This window comes from Zootoca vivipara, chromosome Z, assembly GCF_963506605.1.
Source record: "Zootoca vivipara chromosome Z, rZooViv1.1, whole genome shotgun sequence".
Lineage (NCBI taxonomy): Eukaryota > Metazoa > Chordata > Lepidosauria > Squamata > Lacertidae > Zootoca > Zootoca vivipara.
In genome coordinates, this window is record NC_083294.1 from 2,375,989 (window position 1) to 2,395,903 (window position 19,915).

The 19,915-nt window shown below is 45.9% G+C and overlaps 1 protein-coding gene across 5 annotated transcripts in view; it reads left to right on the forward strand.

The window, feature by feature from the left end:
• The window catches only part of FPGS (folylpolyglutamate synthase), a 68,314-nt gene that overhangs the window by 36,514 nt on the left and 11,885 nt on the right, over positions 1-19,915 (forward strand). For all 5 annotated transcript variants that reach the window (XM_035102288.2, XM_035102289.2, XM_060270158.1 and 2 more), the window contains exons 4-10: positions 10,599-10,663; positions 11,715-11,829; positions 12,767-12,844; positions 14,354-14,415; positions 15,367-15,469; positions 16,444-16,521; positions 17,103-17,250. In XM_035102288.2, the coding sequence (XP_034958179.1) occupies positions 10,599-10,663; positions 11,715-11,829; positions 12,767-12,844; positions 14,354-14,415; positions 15,367-15,469; positions 16,444-16,521; positions 17,103-17,250 (649 nt within the window). The remainder of the gene's footprint in view (positions 1-10,598; positions 10,664-11,714; positions 11,830-12,766; positions 12,845-14,353; positions 14,416-15,366; positions 15,470-16,443; positions 16,522-17,102; positions 17,251-19,915) is intronic.

The window sequence follows — 19,915 nt, forward strand, 5'->3', positions numbered from 1 at the left end:
AAAGCTAAGCTAATTGTGAACAGTGTAGTGACAGAGGATTTTGAAATAGAGAAGGGCACCAGACAAGGGTGCCCTTTGTCGCCCTTATTATTTATCTCCGTATTGGAGATATTGATGAAACATATAAGAGAAAATAAAAATATAAAAGGGGTGAAAATAGGGGCAAAGGAATTCACCGTGTTTCTCATATTTTAAGACATGTCTTATATATTTTTTTACTCAAGAAAATAAGCCTATGGCTTATTTTCGGGGGTGTCTTTTTTTTGCCGAGCCACGACTGAGCGGGAACCAGCAAAGGCAGCAGCCCGCCGCCGGCTTGGAGCTCGGCAACGTGCGCGCTGCTGCCTTTGCCAGCTCCCGCTCTGTTGGAGCTCGGCAAAGCGCCGCTGCTACGGTACCTTTGCCGGCTCGAGCTCCAAGCCGGCAGCGGGCTGCTGCTTCGCGGCTTCTCCTCCTCCTCCTCCTCCTCACTGCCGCCTTTTTCGGGCTCCGGCTCCTTCTTCCCCACAGGCTCCTCCGCGGAAGGCCCGTCCGGCAGCTCGGCCTCTGAGTCGCCGCTGCTGCTGTCGCCTCTTTCTCCTCCTCCTCCTCCGCCGGGCTCTCCTCCTCCGGGCCCCTTGTCCTGGGCGGGAAGAGCGGTGGTGGGGGTCTCGGCGGCCGCCAGGCTCTCCTGGGTCTCCTGCATGGGGGGCTGCGCGGCCTTCCCGCTCGCCTCACATGCGCAGCGCACGAACAGGCAAGGCGGCGCGCTGGGCCGAAAAGGGGGAGGGGGGGAGGTTAGAGCGCAGGCGCGCGCGCAGGGGAGGCTCCCTCTCACCAGGCCATGTGCGCGAGAGCGGACCCGGCAGCGAGTCTCGCGAGAGGGGGCAGGGACCAACTCGGCACAGGAGGGGGGGAGGAACGGATTCCAAAAGCGGTGTCTTACTGGGTTGTATATGTTAATCTCCTATGTTAATGGGCTAGGACAGGGTTTGCTATAGGTTAACGCCCAGTTAGGCTTTCCCCTAGGAATTAGGCGTTTCGGTCTTGAGATAAAACTCGCTTCACATCCCACCCCCTCGTTAGAACAATCCTGGTGGTTAAGTCCAACATGGCGGCTCGAGGCCCCCGCATTAAGCCCGCCCTTAGGTGGGGTCGGATGGGCCATCCCAGAAGGAGGGTGGAAGTGAAAGTAGTGTCGTGAGTAGTGGCATCGTCATTGCGTCCTTTCGCTTGTGGCAGTATTGTCGAAATTGAGCGGGAAAGCAGCAGCCCGCCGCCGGCTTGGAGCTCGGCAAAGCGCGCACTGCTGCCTTTGCCGGCTTCCGCTCCGTTGGAGCTCGGCAAAGCGCGCGCTGCTGCCTTTGCCAGCTCCCGCTCAGTCGGGGCTTGGCAAAGCGCGCGCTGCTGCCCTTGCCGGGTCCTGCTCAGTCGGGACTTGGCGCGGCGTGCCCTGCCATACCGTACCATTTATTTTTGGGGTATGCCTTATATTTCGCCAGGTCTTGAAAATCCTGCCATGCCTTATTTTTTAGGGATGCCTTAAAATATGAGAAACACGGTAAGCAAAAGGCATTTGCTGATGACTTGGTGTTGACGTTGGCGGAGCCAGGAGAGAGTATGAGAGAAGCGTTAAAAGAGCTGAAGGAATTTGGTAGCCTTGCTGGCTTTAAATTAAATACTGATAAGACCAAAATGTTAGTTAAGAACATAAGCAGGAAGGAGGTGGACGAACTGGAAAGTGAATACGGTATTAAAGTGGTGAAAAAGATCAAATACTTAGGAATCTGGATAACGTCAAAAAATATAAATCTTTTTAATGACAATTATGACCTAACTTGGAGGAACATAGAAAAAGACCTGGAAAGGTGGGAAAAGTTGAATTAATCCCTATGGGGCCGCATAGCTACAATAAAAATGAATCTTTTACCGAGGATGCTCTTCTTATTTCAAATGCTCCCGGTGATAAAGGGAACAAACAGCCTCGATCAGTGGAGGAGAAAGATTTCAAGGTTCATCTGGCAGGGGAAACCCCCAAGAATAAAACATAAATTGCTAATAGACAGAAAGGAGCGTGGGGGTTTCGCCCTGCCAGATTTGAAAATCTACTACGAGGCTGCATGTTTGTTATGGGCAAGAGAATGGATCTTATTGAAAGATGCTGACCTTTTAGATTTGGAAGGTTTTAAAAACAGGTACGGGTGGCACGCGTACCTGTGGTATAATAAGGTCAAGACGCACAGGGGGTTCCTAACACATGTATTCATAAAACCTATTTTTCAGGTATGGGAGAGGTACAAGAACCTATTAGAGAGAAAGACCCCTCTGTGGTTGTCACCAACGGAAGCCCTAACAATAAAGAAAAAAATATGGACCAGGAATGGTTAACATATGAAGATATAATAGTTAGATCAAAGGAAAGCCTGACAATTAGATCATACGAAGAGTTAAAACCTAAACTGATTAGCTGGCTCCAATACCATCAAATTACAGATTTATTTAAAGAGGACAATAGGAAAAATGGCTTTGGAAAGGATAAATCTCAATTCCAAACTGAAATAATTGAAGGTGAAAGGAAAATATTGTCGAAAATGTACGACTTCATCCTAGAATGGCATACTAAGTATGAGGAAACCAAAGAAGTTATGATCAAGTGGGCGAGGGACATAGGTCATAACATTGAGATTGACTTATGGCTAAAATTGTGGAATCAAAACATCAAATTTACAGCGTGTACGCTTTTAAAGGAAAACATCATGAAAGTAATGTACCGCTGGTACCTGACACCAGTTAAGCTACCCAGGATATATAAAAAAGGAGACAAGAAATGCTGGAAGTGCAAAGAGGCCGGTGGGGATATATACCATATGTGGTGGTTGTGCAAGAAGGTAAAACCTTTCTGGGAGGCTATTTACAATGAGTTAAAAAAAAATGTTAAAATACACATTCCCAAAGAAACCCGAATTACTCTTGTTAAGCTTAATAGGGAATGAAGTTAAAAAGGAGGATGTTAAGATATTCTTGTATGCCACCACAGCGGCCAGAATGCTACTGGCACAGAAATGGAGGTTAACAGAGGTTCCATCGGTGGAGGAGTGGAGAGGGAAAATGATAGAATACATTGAGCTGGCAAGTTTAACTGGAAGAATAAGAGATCAAAAATACCAGAAAACCCGAAATGAATTGAGTAAATGTATGGAATATCTTAAATCGTATTGTTTAAACGTGAAGACACTTACAGGAATGTGGTAATACCTGCATCAGTGAGAATACGGATGACCTACAGAGAGTAGAGTGAACGTAAACAAATAAATTAGAGTAATAAAGGTGCGAGAAGCAAAGAGTGGATAAATAAAACCAAGGGTACGGGAAGGGGAAGTCTTAGTTCGGCAGAACAAAGATGAACATTTTACTTATGTTTATTTTGGAGAAAATAGTTAATTTAACAAGTAGAAATTAAAGACTGGGAAAACATGTAGGGGGGGAGTAATTTTAAGGGAAAGGAAAAGAGGTAAAAAATGGACAAAACGAGATCTGATTGTTAAAATAACTTTATTGGAAATCTGAAATTTGTACTTACATTTGCTTATTAGTAATCTGTATGAAAGAATTGTGATTTATATTAATGACTGTTAACTCCCCCCCCAAAAAAAAAATAGATGTTGAGCTGTAACCTATGTTTGGTCCGATTTGGAATGAGTTTTTGGCCACTGGCCCTCTAGCCATCTCAATGATTGTTTCATTGCCTTCAGCTCTGGGGGAAACCATGGGGCTGTCCAGGCTCCATGCAATCGGAGGGCACTTCAGAGCCAGACAGTTTGCATTCCAGTGTGCCACCAGGGAATCAACTGAAAGGCAATCAGCATGGGATAATATATCCCCTACCACTGTCTGAGAGCCATTTGGATCCATTAAGTAGCGGGGGTGGACCATTTGAATTGGTCTCACCTCTCTGTGTAGGAGAAGGGTCGCAGAGAAGTCCACTTGCACCAGTAAGTTCTCTGACCATGCCACTTCTTTTGTTCCACTGGAACTTAGTGCCAGATCACCCACGTCCACAGAGGTAAAAACACCAGATCTAAGTCATGTCCATGGCTATGAGTCAGGCCAAACTTATTCAGGGACATCCCCATGGAGGCCATGCTTTACACAAAGTCCTGAGAGGCTCCTTGTAAGGTCATGTCGGCATGGATGTTAAAATCCCCCAGGACAACCAAACTAGGTGTCTCCAGGAGAACATGTGAAGCAGCTCTGGCAGGGAATCCTTGGTGCAGCGAGGAGGTAGGTCCACAATAGGAATGCTGTACTGCTCCTATTGCCCAATTTCTAGACATGCACTCAGAAAACTTGGTCTCCCTAATAGAACACCTGGTGATAACTAATAACTTCCTAAAAATCACTGCAACCCCCCCTTCCCGCTCACATGCCCTGGGTTGCTGTGCATAAGAGAAACCTGGTAGACAAGCAGGAGCAAGAACATCTGCTATGTCTAACCAACTCTCTGTTATACATGCCAGGTCAACTCCTCCATCCATGATCAAATTATGGATGGCAGTGATCTTATGAATCTTTGACCTGGCATTGCACAGCAGCACCTTCAGGTCATGTGGGACACCCTTGCTGATACCTGCATCCTTCTGGTCAAGACCAGACCTGGAGGCAATGGTTAAACCTGCCTCCTTAGTAATGACATGGTCTGGCCCTTGAGCAACTCCTCCTCCTGCCCCGATCACTGAGATTGGGTATCCCAATGCATCACCCCCTGTGGAACCTGCCCCAGACATTGTGTTGGCTAGGACCCACTCCTGGGACAGCGGAGAGCGGAGTTGCAGTGTTCATCCTCAGTGTGGACCATTCCCTGGGACAGGGAAGGATTGCTGGGTCACCTCTGTTGGTTTTTGCATCCTAAAGGATCCCTCTAAGTCCCTTTCTAGCCAGCAGCTAAATCACTCTAATCCTAGTTACATTGTTTTGCTTTTGTTATTGTTGCTTGATTATTTTACTCTCATAGCTGCTAGTTTATGCTCGCCTTGCATAAAGAGTAAATGTTGTTGTAGTCGTTTAGTCGTGTCCGACTCCTTGTGACCCCATGGACCATAGCACGCCAGGCACTCCTGTCCTGATAAAGAGTAAATAATGCTCTATAATAATCAGTAGTAGTAATAGTAGTAGTAGTAAGAATGATGATAATGATAATAATAATTATTATTCTTTAATATTGAAAATAAATACATAAAATTATATCAATAATAAATTATATTCTTCAAATCTCCAGTAACTTGTCGAGATTACTAAATGACCTTTGGCCTAATTACTTAACCTAATCTTAGAGCTGTACCACAGTGAAGATAGCCTGCTTTGCATGCAGAAGGTCCCTGGCATCTCTAGGTAGGATTGGGAATCTTCTTTATGAAACTTGTAGGTTCAATCCCCATATGGGAGAGCCGCATATTATTGCATTACAGGGGGTTGGACTAGATGACCACTAGGACCCCCTCGATCTCTGAGGTACTTTTCTGGGCAGAATAGTAGTGCTATTAACGCCAAGGTTGCAGGTTCTATCCCCATATGAGAAAGCTGCATATTATTGCGTTACAGGGGGTTGGACTAGATGACCCCAGGGTCCCATCAAAACTTTGAGGTACTATTCCTGGGTTGACAGGATAATAGTGCTGATAACCCCTATGATGCAGGTTCAATCCCCATTTGGGCAAGCTGCATATTATTGGTTGGCAGGATAGTAGTGCTGATAAAGCCAAATTTTTGCAGGCCCAATCCCCATATGGGATAGGTGCATGTTCTTGCATTACAGGGGGTGGGACTAGATGACCACTAGGAACAGATGTAGCTTGGGGGTCGCTTAACACCATAATCTTCAACATTTTCTGAGGGAAAGAGGGGCACCCTACCATACTCTCCTCCGGTGAGAGTACTCCTTAATTTTCCTACATCTTTAAAAGATGTGGTTATTGAATTCAGTTTTGTTCCCGGTGAAGAGTTTGTGTAGCACAGTAGTCTGCTTCAGCCAGTGTACATGGTGGCAGGACTGTATATGCATTACTATACCACACAACTGCCGGTTTGTTTAGTCCAGGTACGTAAAAAGGCCGCACCAAACAAACCTCAACATTTTCTTCAAACCCAAGAAAAATGATATTAGTATGTAATTAGAATAGAAATTTTAAAAAATTCAAGCAAATAATTGTAATAACTACCGTATAACTACCGTAATAAAACACTGCTATAATTATATATAATAAAATTTTGGTTTCATTCTCCTTTTCCGTGCTGAAATGTCACAACCTGGACGACCATGGCTTGCCCCCCCCCCCAGATTTGTTCCTGGGTACGCCCATGCCTCTCCCCTTAAATATCTTTTCTAATTTAACTAACATAAATAACTCAGTAAAAATACAAATACAAATTAACATATGAGCATTTCACCGTTATCCCCACCCCAAGAAATACACTCCCCCCAATTAAAACTCTACATTAAAACAATTGAAACAATTAAAAGACAGTTTAAAATATTTCACAGCCAATGACTCCTTCCTCCCTTCTGTGTTTTTTTGTGTGTGCTTGTGTCTCCCTCGTGTCTATTAGGGAAAATTTTCTCTTTGATATCTATGCTACTAATTACTCCTACAGCTTTAATTTTTGAAAAAATGTGCTAATTTAAAAATTACCTGGACTATAAATTAACAGTCGTAGCAGTACATTAAAGAAAAGTTAAATTTTGTAAGTTTTAGACCCCCTATGTAGTAGCAATTGCCAGGAGATTACCCGGTTTGTCTCTTCAGAGTTCAGCCTTATTTCAGACATCGTTCTGTATCGGTATATCGCAATGTTAAGCTGTTGATATATCACGATCCTGAAACCAGACATTGCCCAGCCCTCGTGCAGCCCTTTTCATTTCTGGCCTCTCTGAATGTTGGATGCTCATTTCAGTCTGTCGATCTCCACACCCTTTCAAGTAGCAGAACCTTCTCTCTTATCTAGAAGAGGGCATACAAGCCCTGCTTTTCCTGTAGGTACTTAATGTTGTTTCCAGTCCACCATTCTGTTCTCATTTTTACATAGTACTATGCTATTTCAGCCACCCAAAAATCCTAACTGCACCTCTAGTGGTGGAGCCCCAGAATTGAATGAAAAGGTACAATGGATCCACTGTGCTTTATTGTAGTTCTAAAGATTGTTTCTGAGAAACAAAGTTGTCCTCTCCTCCAGCTGTGGGATTTTAGGGGCTTCCCTTTTGTTACCTCAGGAAAGCCATCCCTTATCTCACTTTAACCAACACCTGTCTCTCATGTGGAAGGGGTTTGTGAAGACGGAACAATCCTTCCCCCTGGACAGAAGCAGTGGGAGGGGAGGGGGCGCATGCATTTCCCTCGGGAACCGGGGTTCTGCTCTTTTGCTGCAAGTGTCTTGCGTCTCCTAGGGACGGAGGGTTCTGGGACCTGGCCAAGCCCTGCAGCTTCCTTCCCAGAGCCAGGCGCCTTGCTTAGCCGCAGTGCGGTATTTGGAGCACTGGAAGTTTCTCTGCACAGGGTGCTGACGCATGGTGGTGCAAAATTGAGACGGTCCAGTTGGTGGCGCCAAATATTGGCCTCCACAGGGCGCCATTTTATGTAGGATTGCAAAGTCCTCCATTTTGTCTGGCCTTGGGAGGACGGTGCAAGGGCTCTGGGATGCTGCCAGAGCCCTGGCACCACCTTCCCAAAGCCGGAAGTGATGCTGAGGTGCTGCAAAAGGATTGCAAAGTCCTCCATTTTGTCTGGCCTTGGGAGGACGGTGCAAGGGCTCTGGGATGCTGCCAGAGCCCTGGCACCACCTTCCCAAAGCCGGAAGTGATGCTGAGGTGCTGCATAACTGAGGATCCACTTGGGGGCGCCAAATGTTGGCCTCCAAAAGGTGCCATTTTATGGACGATTACAAAGTCCCATCCATTTTGTTTGTCATTGGGAGGATGGTGCAAGGGCTATGGGATCCCAGAGCCCTGGCACCGCCTCCCTCAAGCTGAAAGTTGTGCTGTGAAGATGCATAACTGTGAGGATCCACTTGGAGGCGCCAAATATTGGCCTCACAGGGCGCCATTTTATGTAGGATTGCAAAGTCCTCCATTTTGTCTGGCCTTGGGAGGACGGTGTAAGGGCTCTGGGATGCGGCCAGAGCCCTAGAACTGCCTTCACAGAGCCAAGCGGATTCGGCACTTTGGAACTTTTCCTGTACAGCGCTATTATGAAAGGTTATTTTGTCTGTGTCTCCCACGTGTCTATGCGCCCCCCCCAGTTATGTTTCTCATTTTCTTCTCCTTATGCTTGAACTCTCCTCAATTCTCCTCTAGCCCTTCTGCTTTCTCACACATTTGTTCCCGAACCCTAAGCTGCTTTATGTGCTTCGCCCACTTCCCTTCTCTTCCCTCCCAACCCCCCCCAATAGCGATGAAACAGGGTGGGGGGCTTGTTTTTGTTTTTATTTTCCTGGTGTTTATGTAGTTGGTTCCCCCTGAATAGATTCCCTCCATATTACAGAGGAAGGCTTTTTTTTAAGCAGAGTATCTCCTTGCTATAGAGTTCCATTCTTATTTCAGACATTGTGATATGTTGGTAGATAACGATGTTTAGTTGGTTCTATATCGCGGTGTTGGAAACCAAACACCGCCCAGCCTTAGTCTGAGGAGCTGACGTAGTCTGGCTTTTCTATGTGATTTGATGCCTTAGTCTGAAGAGCTGACGTAGTCTGGCTTCTCTATGTGATTGGATGCCTTAGTCTGAAGAGCTGACATAGTCTGGCTTTTCTATGTGATTGGATGCAGACCTGGATTTATTCATTAGCATGTGTATAGAAGGGGTAGCAAATGTGACAGACACCGCCAGACGCTGCTAAAAGACAACTCACATCAGCCCCAACCAGCCCCAACCATCATCATCTGGAGGACACCATGTTGACTACCTCCGATGTACATGGACACAAAACATGCTCTTTTAATCCAGATGCTGTTTTTTAAGGAATGCCGTTCTTAAGCAAAGCGTTCCAAACACTGTGCTTCTAGTTTCCCCAGTGTTGTGTTTTATGGTTAGGGTGCCAAAAAGGCAGGATATAATAATATTGTTCCTATGTACTGTATTTCTTGCCGGCCCTTCACCAGAATCATATTATATTAATAATATTAATATTAATATTTTCAGGGCTACCCATTTTTTGGCCCTGGGCAAAATCTTTATCTCTGTCAGTTCTCCAACTGCAAAATGGGAATAATAGCCTTTGTCTTTGTGAAGACAGAACAAAAGGAACAGTTCATGAATGGAAAAGCACCTAGAAAGGTGGGGTGGTTAGAAAACATCTAGATGGTGGTTGATTAACAGGCTTTAAACTGGCCAGATAGTTCACAGTTTCCTCACCCACAGTGTAAGTTATTGAGAAATTCTAAATGAACCCCCATTTGAATGAGTACCTATGTACAGGTGAAACTCGGAAAATTAGAATATCGTCGAAATGTGCATTTATTTCAGTAAAGGTAAAGGTAAGGTAAAGGGGCCCTTGACCATCAGGTCCAGTCGTGTCCGACTCTGGGGTTGCGGCGCTCATCTTGCTCTATAGGCCGAGGGAGCCAGCGTTTGTCCGCAGACAGCTTCCGGGTCATGTGGTCAGCTTGCCTAAGCTGCTTCTGGCGAACCAGAGCAGTACACGGAAATGCCGTTTACCTTCCTGCTGGAGCGATACCTATTTATCTACTACTTGCACTTTGACGTGCTTTCGAACTGCTAGGTTGGCAGGAACTGGGACCAAACAACGGGAGCTCACCCCGTGGCGGGGATTCGAACCGCCGACCTTCTGATCGGCAAGCCCTAGGCTCTGTGGTTTAACCCACAGCGCCACCTGGGTCCCACCATTTATTTCAGTAACACAACTTAAAAGGTGAAACCAATATATGAGATAATAAAAATAAATAATTAAATAAATTTTTATTTATACCCCGCCCTCCCCAGTCAAAACCGGGCTCAGGGCAGCTCACACCAATAAAATTACAACAAGACAGAAAAGAAAAGAAAATAATTAAAATACAGATTAAAATGCAATATTAAAATTTAAAATGCAGCCTCATTTTAAGTCATAGATGCATGACACGCAAAGCAATATATGTCAAGCCTTGATTTGTTGTCATTGTAATTATTTGTCGTTAGGCGGGTCAATTATAAATGGAATGTAATTAATGAAATGTAATAGTGATGTTTATTTCATTGTAACTATTTGTTTTATTTTTGTATTATTGTAACTATTTGTTTTATTACTGTGGAATTTCCAAGAGAAAGCATTTGTAAAAAAATTAAAATAAAAAAAATGATAAGTTGCATTACTGAAATAAATGCACCTTTTTTTTTCTTACGATAGTCTAATTTTCCGAGTTTCACCTGTACCTGTATTACTTGGGCTCCTGTGTCAAATCACCTTGGGCAGTCATTTTGTCCAGATTCCCCTTGCCAGACAGATGTGTCCCTGTGCGGATTTATTTTTTAACCAGCAGAACTTGAGCCTGGCTTCCTGCTAGAAGAAGGGACACCCTCCCTTCTTGCCTTTGTCCACTTGGTAATTTCTTGCCCTCTTCTTCCCCACCTCAGGGTTCCGCATGTGCCTTCACAGAACGTATTCTTCGCAACTACGGCTTAAAGACTGGTTTCTACAGGTAGGTGCTGCTGAGTTGAGGGCTGGGCTGGTTAGGCCTCTCTTGGTTCACATTCCCAACACAAATTAAAAGCGCTAGGGTACCAGTTTTAAACAGCCATTGCTTCCACCCTGCAAAAAAAATAAAAAATGCTGGGGACTGTAATTTGTCACGGGTGATGAGAGTTGTTAGGAGGTCTCTATATTCCCTCTCAGAGCTGCAATTCCAAGGATTCCCTGAGAAGAAGAGGGGTTGCTCATTAAACCACTCTGGGAATGGAAGTGAGGGAGATACAAAGAGGTTGTAGATAATATAAGGGTTTGGAATATGTATTGAAAAAAGATAAGGATAAATTAATTAAGAAGTAGATATAGATTGAGTTTATATGGATACGATATAAAAGATATAGTAATAAGTTAACATTGAAGTAAGAATTAGAGTTTATGTAAGATCTAGAATTTACTAAGCATGAAATTTATAGAACCGAAGTAGGAGGTGGAAGGAGGAAGTCAATAGATTAGAAATAAGGGTTTAAGTTAGAATTTTTGTTTTTGCATTTTTGTATTTTGTATTTTTTGTGTTTTGTATTTCTTTTTTGTGTATTGTATTTCTGTATGTTTTTGTTGTTTGAAAAAATCTTTAATAAATACATTTTTAAAAATAATAATAATAAACCACTCTGGGAATCGTGGTTTTGTTAAGGGAGCAGGTGGGACAACATGTGAAATTTGCCATGCTGCCACTTGCTGAGGCTGGAATGGGATAGGACAGCGCCAAGTTGGGGGGGGGAGCTTTTGGGGGTGGCAGCAGATACAAATGTGCCTGCTTTCACACCTGTTACCAACTTGTTGCTGCTTTGCATCCTGGCCTATGACAGCACTGCTGCAGCCGGGAGGGTCCCCCACCTCATGCCTCAGCTACCCTTCACCCATGTTTGTAGGAGAGAGAGTGCAGCAGGGCGTCCATTGATATCTGGGCTCTACTTGGTGGATTAGCACAGAGTCTGGGGCTTAATCCTCTCTGTCTGTCTGTCTGTCTGTCTGTCTGTCTGTCTGTCTGTTACTCTCCAAAGTTCTCCACATCTGGTTCAAGTACGCGAGAGGATCCGGATTAATGGGCAGCCCATCAGCAAGGAGCTGTTCAGCAAGTACTTCTGGCAGGTGTATAATCGGTTGGAGGAGAGCAAGGTGAGTGCAGCGGAACCTGGTCGCCACCTGTGTTGCAGTGTGAGGGGCTCCTGTCCACTGGCCCTGATGTTCAGCGATGGTCTTTCCCCAGAATCTTCCATTCCATTACCAGACTGCCAAGTCAGTGGTCATTCTCTGGCTGCTGCTGGTGCATAGTCTTTGTTGGCCTGTTTTGGGGTGGTCTCAAGAGAGTGTTGGGGTACTTCTGCAAACCTTGGGAGTTCCCCAGGTCTGCTAATCCACTTTGTCTTGTGCATGGATGGTGGTGTTTAGGCTACACATCATCAACGGAACTCACAGCATGAACATTAGAAATAGAAGGAACGAGAAGGCAAAACGATTGTTTTCCATTAGTAGATTTCTGGCCGGAGTTGTGATTTTGTGGGTTCAGAGCTGCCAGTTTTGCCATTTTGTATTTTTTTAAATAAAAATAAAAATAATCTTGGTTTATTTGTTTAAAACATTTCTCAGCCATTCCTCTTTTTTTAAAAAAATCAAATAACAGTATTCAAAAGTTAACAAAATGTTGCTAGAAAGTATTTCTGGAACTGTGTTGCATAAAGTTTGAGTGAGAAAATCGTTCACATAATTCTGATGTGCGATTGTTTTTTTGCTATAAAAGCATTTAAATAGAACAAAATAGAAACTTTTGATTATTGTATGCTTTGATAGATTTGTGCTTGGTGGTTTTATATTGACATAGCTGTATGGAAAAAAAGACTACTGTCTGGAAAAAAACAACAACTTAATTCTAGCTTTGCTGTTGGACTAAGCACAACAGTTTGAAAGTCTTCTGCCGTATGGAGCTCAAAGTGCACATCTCAAGGAAACCCAGTTTGGCTGATTAATGGTGAACAAAGAGAGGCTTTGTTTCGTGGTATAGATTGCCCATTGGTGAATTGCAGTCCTCCTAACCCGCAGCTTGCTTTCTCCGAAGGTTTCTGACCATCCGGCCATGCCTGCCTACTTTCGTTTCCTCACCATCATGGCTTTCCATGTCTTCTTGCAGGAAAAGGTACACCTTGCAGACTCATTCATTAACGCTGACCAGAGTGAGACCCTCCTTTGGGTCTAAGCCACATTTACACCATACATTTAAAGTACTATGACTTTACTTCGAACAGCCGTGGCTTCCCCCAAGGAATTATGGGGGAAGCTATGGGAGCTGTAGTCCGTTAAAGGTGAGAGTTGTTAAGAGGCCTCTATTCCTCCCACAGAGCTGGAGTTGCCGGAGTAGTTTAAAAACCAGTCCTTCACACGGAACTCTAGGAACTGTAGCTCCCATAAATCTTTGGAGGAAGCCAAAGTAATATCATAGTGCTTTAAATACATGGTGTATGGATACATTCCAGTTATGACATCTCTGCCTTTAAGGTGCTGAGCCAGACATGGAGGAAGTGGTCGTGCTTTGGTAGGCATGCAGAAGATCCCAAGTTCAGTCCTCAGGTTGGGCTGAGAGAGAACCCTGCCAGAAATCATGGGGAACATTGCTGCCCCTCAGTGTAGACAGTACTGAAATAGGTGGACCAAGAGTCTGACCTGGTATAAGGCAGCTTCCTATGTTCCTAAGGAGCTTGGTGGCATTGCTAGCCTGGCCCTTTAAAGAAAAGGAGATCAGACAGATTAGTGCAGGCTTCCTCAACCTCGGCCCTCCAGATGTTTTGGCTTACAACTCCCACGATTCCTAGCTAGCAGGACCAGTGGTCAGGGATGATGGGAATTGTAGTCTCAAAACATCTGGAGGGCCGAGGTTGAGGAAGCCTGGATTAGTGGAAGATAGAAGCGTGTCAATGGCTCCTAGTCGTGGTAAATGGGATTTACAGCAAAATATTTCCATTCCTCCCTGTTCCTCTCAGAAGAGTACTCCTGTTTAGGGCTTACACAGCCTGAAACAGGAGCCTTGTTTTTCTCTTTTGTCACCACAAAAGAGGGCACAGATGCATACATATTAGCACATGCAAATATTATATGAGTCAGTGCACTTTTAGAGATAATGGCTATAATTTCATTGGAAAACTCACCTTAGTGTGGAAGGCTGTGGATGTGTGATTAGTTGCTTAGTCTGCTGTCCAGGTGCTAACTATAGATGAACAACTTCAAGGGCCCAACCTGCTCTACCTTTGCTATTAGATTTGACTGGACAACCCTCCAACAAATGACACTTTCAAATAGAGGACTGTAGAGAAGGATATGTGGCCATCCTCCTTATAGTGTTTCAGAGTGAGAGAGGGATAAAGGATGCCCTGCCCCTAGAGATTCCATGCTGCACTTTATGGTAACCAATATGGCACCCTCCAGAAGTTGCTGGAGACCGACTCTCGTTAGTCCCGGAGGGTGCCTTTAAGGCCAACCTCCCCCCAGCTTGGAGGGTTTCCATATCTCTTGAACCGCCATCAGCTCCAGCCAGCATCACCCAGGGGTCAGAGACAATGGAAGTTGTAGTCCAACTTCCCCTGGAGTGTGCCTGCTCTGTGTATATGCTCTGTGTACGGACTTTGCTGATACGCACCTTTATTCCTCCCAGGTAGACCTAGCCGTCATGGAAGTTGGTATCGGTGGTGCATATGACTGTACCAATATTATCAGGTAGGGCATGTGTGTGTGCGTGAGTCGAATGGCCGTCATCTTCTTGGTGGGAAATACTTGGAATGCCATCTCATAAAAAAGAACATCAAGCAGTTTCTTGCTTCCCTAATGAGTGGGCACAGTTCACCAAGCAGTTTCCCACTGGTGTGTGTGCCCCATTTCATCATCATCATCATCATCATCATCATCATCATCATCATCATTATCTATTTCCTTCCGCACCTTTTCTCCAAGGGGATAATGATGAATGCACATGGGCCTCCCACTCCACATTATATCCTTACAACAACCCGGTGAGGTAGGTTAGGCAGAGAGACCGTTCCTGGCTCAGGTCCACCCAACTGAGGCTTATGATTGAGTAGAGATATGGTCCCAGATCTCTCAGTCTTTTGCCCACTGCATCAAACTGGCTTTCAGCGTATCGGCATGTAGTTGTTGTTATTATATATAATTGCTTACAGTCTTAAGGGACATGGTACAAAAGGCAAAACAAATGTGAAGGAAGAGAAAGACAGGCAAGTTCAGGCACCAGAATGTGACAAGATGATGTAACTTAAGATGGAGAATGACTGCTGATGCTGGCAGTTTTGGGAAGGGAGGAACCAAATTGGACAGTCAGTCCCACGCTTGCTGGTGCAGGTAGGAGAAATGCAGGCAGTTCTGGAGCCGGGTCACCTGCCCCATATAGCACAATAGCGCCACTTGGAGGAATTGTAGGCTAGCTTGCAGCAGCCCTATTCTCATCGTACGGGTCTGCCATTGCGCAAGCTGCCTCAGCGAGGCATGTCGAGTAAAGGGGAGGTGGGGCCCTGACCTCTGCATTTGCTTGAAAGAGGTGTGTGCGTGCGCATGCGCTTGGACCCCATTGCCATTCACTGTGGTTTGGATACAGTAGAGTCCCCAAGCCCAGGGGAGAAGGGCTGCCTTCCTCACACCTTCTCTTCCTTGTAGGAAACCAGTTGTGTGTGGGGTTTCTTCTCTGGGTATCGACCACACCAGCATATTGGGTGACACCATTGAGAAGATTGCCTGGCAGAAGGGAGGCATCTTCAAGGTAAGGTCTTAATGTCCTTGGGTGAGAGGTCTTTATTACCTCAGGTGAAACATGGGGGGCAGGAAATGGATGGGGAGGGGTCTGCTGCTGTTGGGTTGTTTTTATTTAGTTGACCTATTTTTCTGTACAAGTTTATTGGTTAGCTATTCCTTGTTACAATGTTGGAGTGTTTTATTGGAATGAGAATTGAGTGGATGGAGGGATGGAGTGATTGTAAGGAGAGTGGTTGTATATGTGGGGTTGTTTGTTTATGTTCATTTTGTGTAGTGTGAAAGGTTTTTTGTAATTTGGATTAATGCAGATTTTGTACTTTAATACTTTTTTGAACTATATAAATTGTACTTATGCTGCATTGTGAGGTTATCTATCTATTGTCTGTCTATCACCATATCATCTACCTACATATCTATCATCTATCTATCTATCTATCTATCTATCATCTATCTATCTATCTATCCACACACATAAATTGATGTTTCACTTTTGAACTGTGCAGTTGTTTAGGCCACCTTCACACCTCTTGAGTCTGAACCTTTGAATGCTTCCCTGGCCACTCACCCCCATTGGGCCTGCTTTGCCCACAGAGTATTTTTCCCTGGCTGGAATATCTCCCTAAACTCTCATAATTCCTCTTGCTTCTGTGGATAGAGGGGGGATAGAGAGGGCTCTGCAAGTGTGTGCAGAAGCTAGCCTGTTTTACACCCCTGGCATGTGGCCCTCGGGATGGTTGTCCAGAAGGAAAGGTGGCCCTTGAGCTGAAAAATGTTTCCCATCCCTGATGTAACAGAACCTGGCTTCCCACACACCCCAGCAGCCCACACAGAATGTATGTTGGCACCTCCTGCTCAGCTTTGGCGCACTGTGCGGCTTGGTGGAATATGGCCAGGCTGCATTTAGGACCAGAAACTGCGTGTATGTCCCTTTTTCTAGTGCTCTGAGGCTGCTGCTTTATTCTTTCTCGGCTTGCTTTTCAGCCTGGAGTGCCGGCATTCACTGTTCCTCAGCCAGAGCGGCCCTTAGATGTCCTGAGAGAGAGAGCTGAGAAGAGCTCGGTAAGAAGTTCCACAAAACACACCCCTATGTCCTTCGCCTCCTTCTTAGAACATGAGTCCCTGCTGGTGTGTGAAAAGAGTGGGGTGGGGGGTGGGTATGGGAACCTGGTTCCATGAAGAAATGCCCAAGGGAGTGGATACTTTTAGCTTGGAGAAGAGAAAACTGAGGTAGACATGGAGGTGAGCCCTCTTCCTGTGCAGCTGCCGCCTTCACCAGCCCTGGTGTCCTCCAGATGTTTTGGACCACAACACACACCAGCCCCAGCCAGCTTTAGCCCAAAACATCTGAAGGGCACCAGGTTAGTGAAGGCAGCTGTGCATGAATAGGGAAAGATCTTGTCTCTGGTTTCACCCAGGGGAGGATAGGTAGATTTCAGGTGAACATCTAGAAGCTTAATGACAACAACAGTTCAGCAATGGGGCAGTGCATGTTTGCGGCAGGGGCAAAGTGAAGTTAGGGTTAAAAACCACTGGTTCATGTTGGGTGTTATCTACGTGGGCAGCCCAGTTTCCTACGTGACTGGTTGGGACTGCTAGCGTGGAGTGGATAACCAGAGGGTGGAGGCTTTTGTCTTCTGCAGTGCCAGCTCTACCTGTGCCCTGACCTGGATGCCTTCGAAGAGGATGGGAAGCCTCTTCGACTGGGATTGGCGGGCGACCACCAGCGCTCCAACGCTGCCTTGGCCCTCCAGCTCTCTCGCACGTGGCTTGGACAGCAGGGGTATCTGGGTGAGTGGAAAGAGTCATTTTTCACTTTTGGGGGTGGGACAGGGAGGGGCTGTGCCCCTACAAAAAGCTTCCAATCCATAACTGGAACGCTCAGGTATATGAGGCAGTAGCCATGAGAATAGGTCATGCTACAGTGTTGGAAAAGTATACAACTCCACTGTCGTGTCTGAATTGACTCTGTACATAGCAGCAAAGCAAGGGTGGGGATCCACAGGCCTGGGTGCAAAATGTGGCCCTCCAGGCCATTCTGTCTGGCCCTCAGCACTCTTTCTGGGCCACATCCCATCCCCAGCTACATGTCTAGCAAGCCCTATCTTGCAGCCTCTTTGAAAGATTATTCTTGACATGCTGGTATGTGTTCTTGGACTCTGATAATGCCTCTTGCTTGCCTGCATGAAAGATAGAGAAGCCTGTGCTAAGTCTTTGTAGAAACCAGCATGTTGTGTTGTTCTTGCTTGTAAAAGCAGTTGGTGGCTCTTGTTGCATTAGTCAGTGGGCCAGAGTGTCCTTTACTTTGACCTGCTCCTACAGTGAGGGTAGCTGATGGGTCTCAAGCCCTCAGTGAGTTAGGGACTTGTCTATCACCTGCATGGGAAGACAGGCTCTAGCAGATTGAGCGGATAGGTAGGCCCAACAGTCAAGAAGGCAGCTTCTGTACATGCTGTAGAGAGGGAAGGTAGCCCATATAGGAGGAGGAAATCTCTGACCCTAAAACTCCCACAGCCTTGCGGGATATCTTCAGGAGAAAAAAAGGCTAAGGAGTAAACTCTACACAATTCCAGAGTGGAGTCCATAAGATGGTTGGATCCTTTTGGCAACACTCTGCAGCCAAGTGGGGGCCATATGCTTTCCTTTCCTTTGGACCATATCAGTGAGGCCAAGGGGGGTTCTTGTCGTCTGGGTAGACCAGGACCTCCATACACACTGCCCTGGCTTGCTCCTGCAGTCCCTGGGGCAATTGGAGCTGAGTAGGTTTTTTTTCCAGACAGGGAAGGGGCAAGTGAGCTCCTTGCAGCCTCTCCTCTTGGAGTGATGGCCATTGGTTGGTCTTACTCTTCCTGGGAGCGAAGGGCACGTAGCCTCTCTGACCCCGGGTTACCAGAAATTGCAAGTGGAGAAAGCGCTTTTGTGTTCCAGCTCTGCATTGAAGCATCTGGTTGGCCACTGTGAGAACTGGGTGCTGGAGTAGATGGATCTGTGGCCTGATCCAGCAACTAGGCTCCTCACCTGTCCTTAGACACCAGAGTGTATGCTTCTCTTCTGGTCACTGGGGGCTGGGCAAGCAGGGCTATGCCCTACAACCTTAGCCTGCTCTCGGCCAGCACCCATCTGCCTGCCTTCCTACTCACATTGAGGCCAGGGGTTGGTGCTGACGGCAAGCCTCCTCCCCTTCAGTCTCGGTGTTGCACCTTGTAGAATGGAGCAGGAGGAGAATGGGGACAAACTAAGACTAGTTGGCTGTGGCTGCCATTGGCTGTGGCACCACCTGCTGTTTGTCTCCCTGCCTTCCACCCTACCAACTCTAACAGACACCACCCATCACTGCTTCTGTTCTTCAGTGTCTGGGCATGCAGAAGATCACAGGCTCGATCTCTGTCATCTCCAGGTAAGGCCGGGAAATAATTCTCTGCTTGAAACCCTTGAGAGCCACTGTCAGTAAATGCTGACTACATACTGGGCAGGATGGGCAAGCGGTCTCACTCGAATAAGGCAGCCCCCTATGGTCCGCACTCAGTTATGTGTGAAATTGACTCGTTATCTTGACATTGTTGTATTTTAATTTTGATTTTATTTTTTTAAAAAAAGGGCAATTCATGTACAGCACAAAAAACAGGCTGTATGAAACAATATTTTAGAATTCAGTCTTTTAAAAGCCATGTGGAAGGGGTTGGGTCAGGGCCTTAAGCCCAGTTTGGTCCAGCAAGTAGAGACACATGGCATTTACATTAGCCTGCCTCCCCAGAGCACGTGGTTTTACATAAGTTGGTTATTGGGACTGGCACCATCCACATGTGAGGGGAGTTGGATGTGTAGGAAACTAACTTTCCTTGGGGCTATAGTTGGGAAGAGGGCGAACTGATACCAGTCCACTTTGCAAGGTTGTTATAAAGGTAATGCCTTTAAATTTAGAGATTTAGGTCCTACCTTTTCTGTTTCAATCACAAGCGCTTTAAAGTGGCTAAGTTTAATAATAATAACAATAATTTATTATTTATACCCCACTCTGGGCGGCTCCCAACAGAATATTAAAAGCACAATAAAATGTCAAACCTTAAAAACTAGAGCATGCACCACTCTGGCGAGACAGTCTGCAGGCAGGTAGGGTCTCAGCCTGCGTACCAGATGGAGCTGGTAGACAGCCGCCCTGGACACAGAATTGACCTGCGCCTCCATGGACAGCTGTGAGTCCAAAATGATTCCCAGGCTGTGCACCTGGTCTTTCAGAGCCACAGTTACCCCATTCAGGACCAGGGAGTCCTCCACACCCACCCACCCCTTGTTCCCCCGAAACAGTACTTCTGTTTTGTCAGGTTTCAACCTCAATCTGTTAGCTGCCATCTATCCGCCTCCAGACACTCACACAGCATCTTCACTGCTTTCACTGGTTCTGATTTAAAAGAGAGGTACAGTGCAAAAGTCTGGAGTTTTTGTAGAGTTTTGTGCC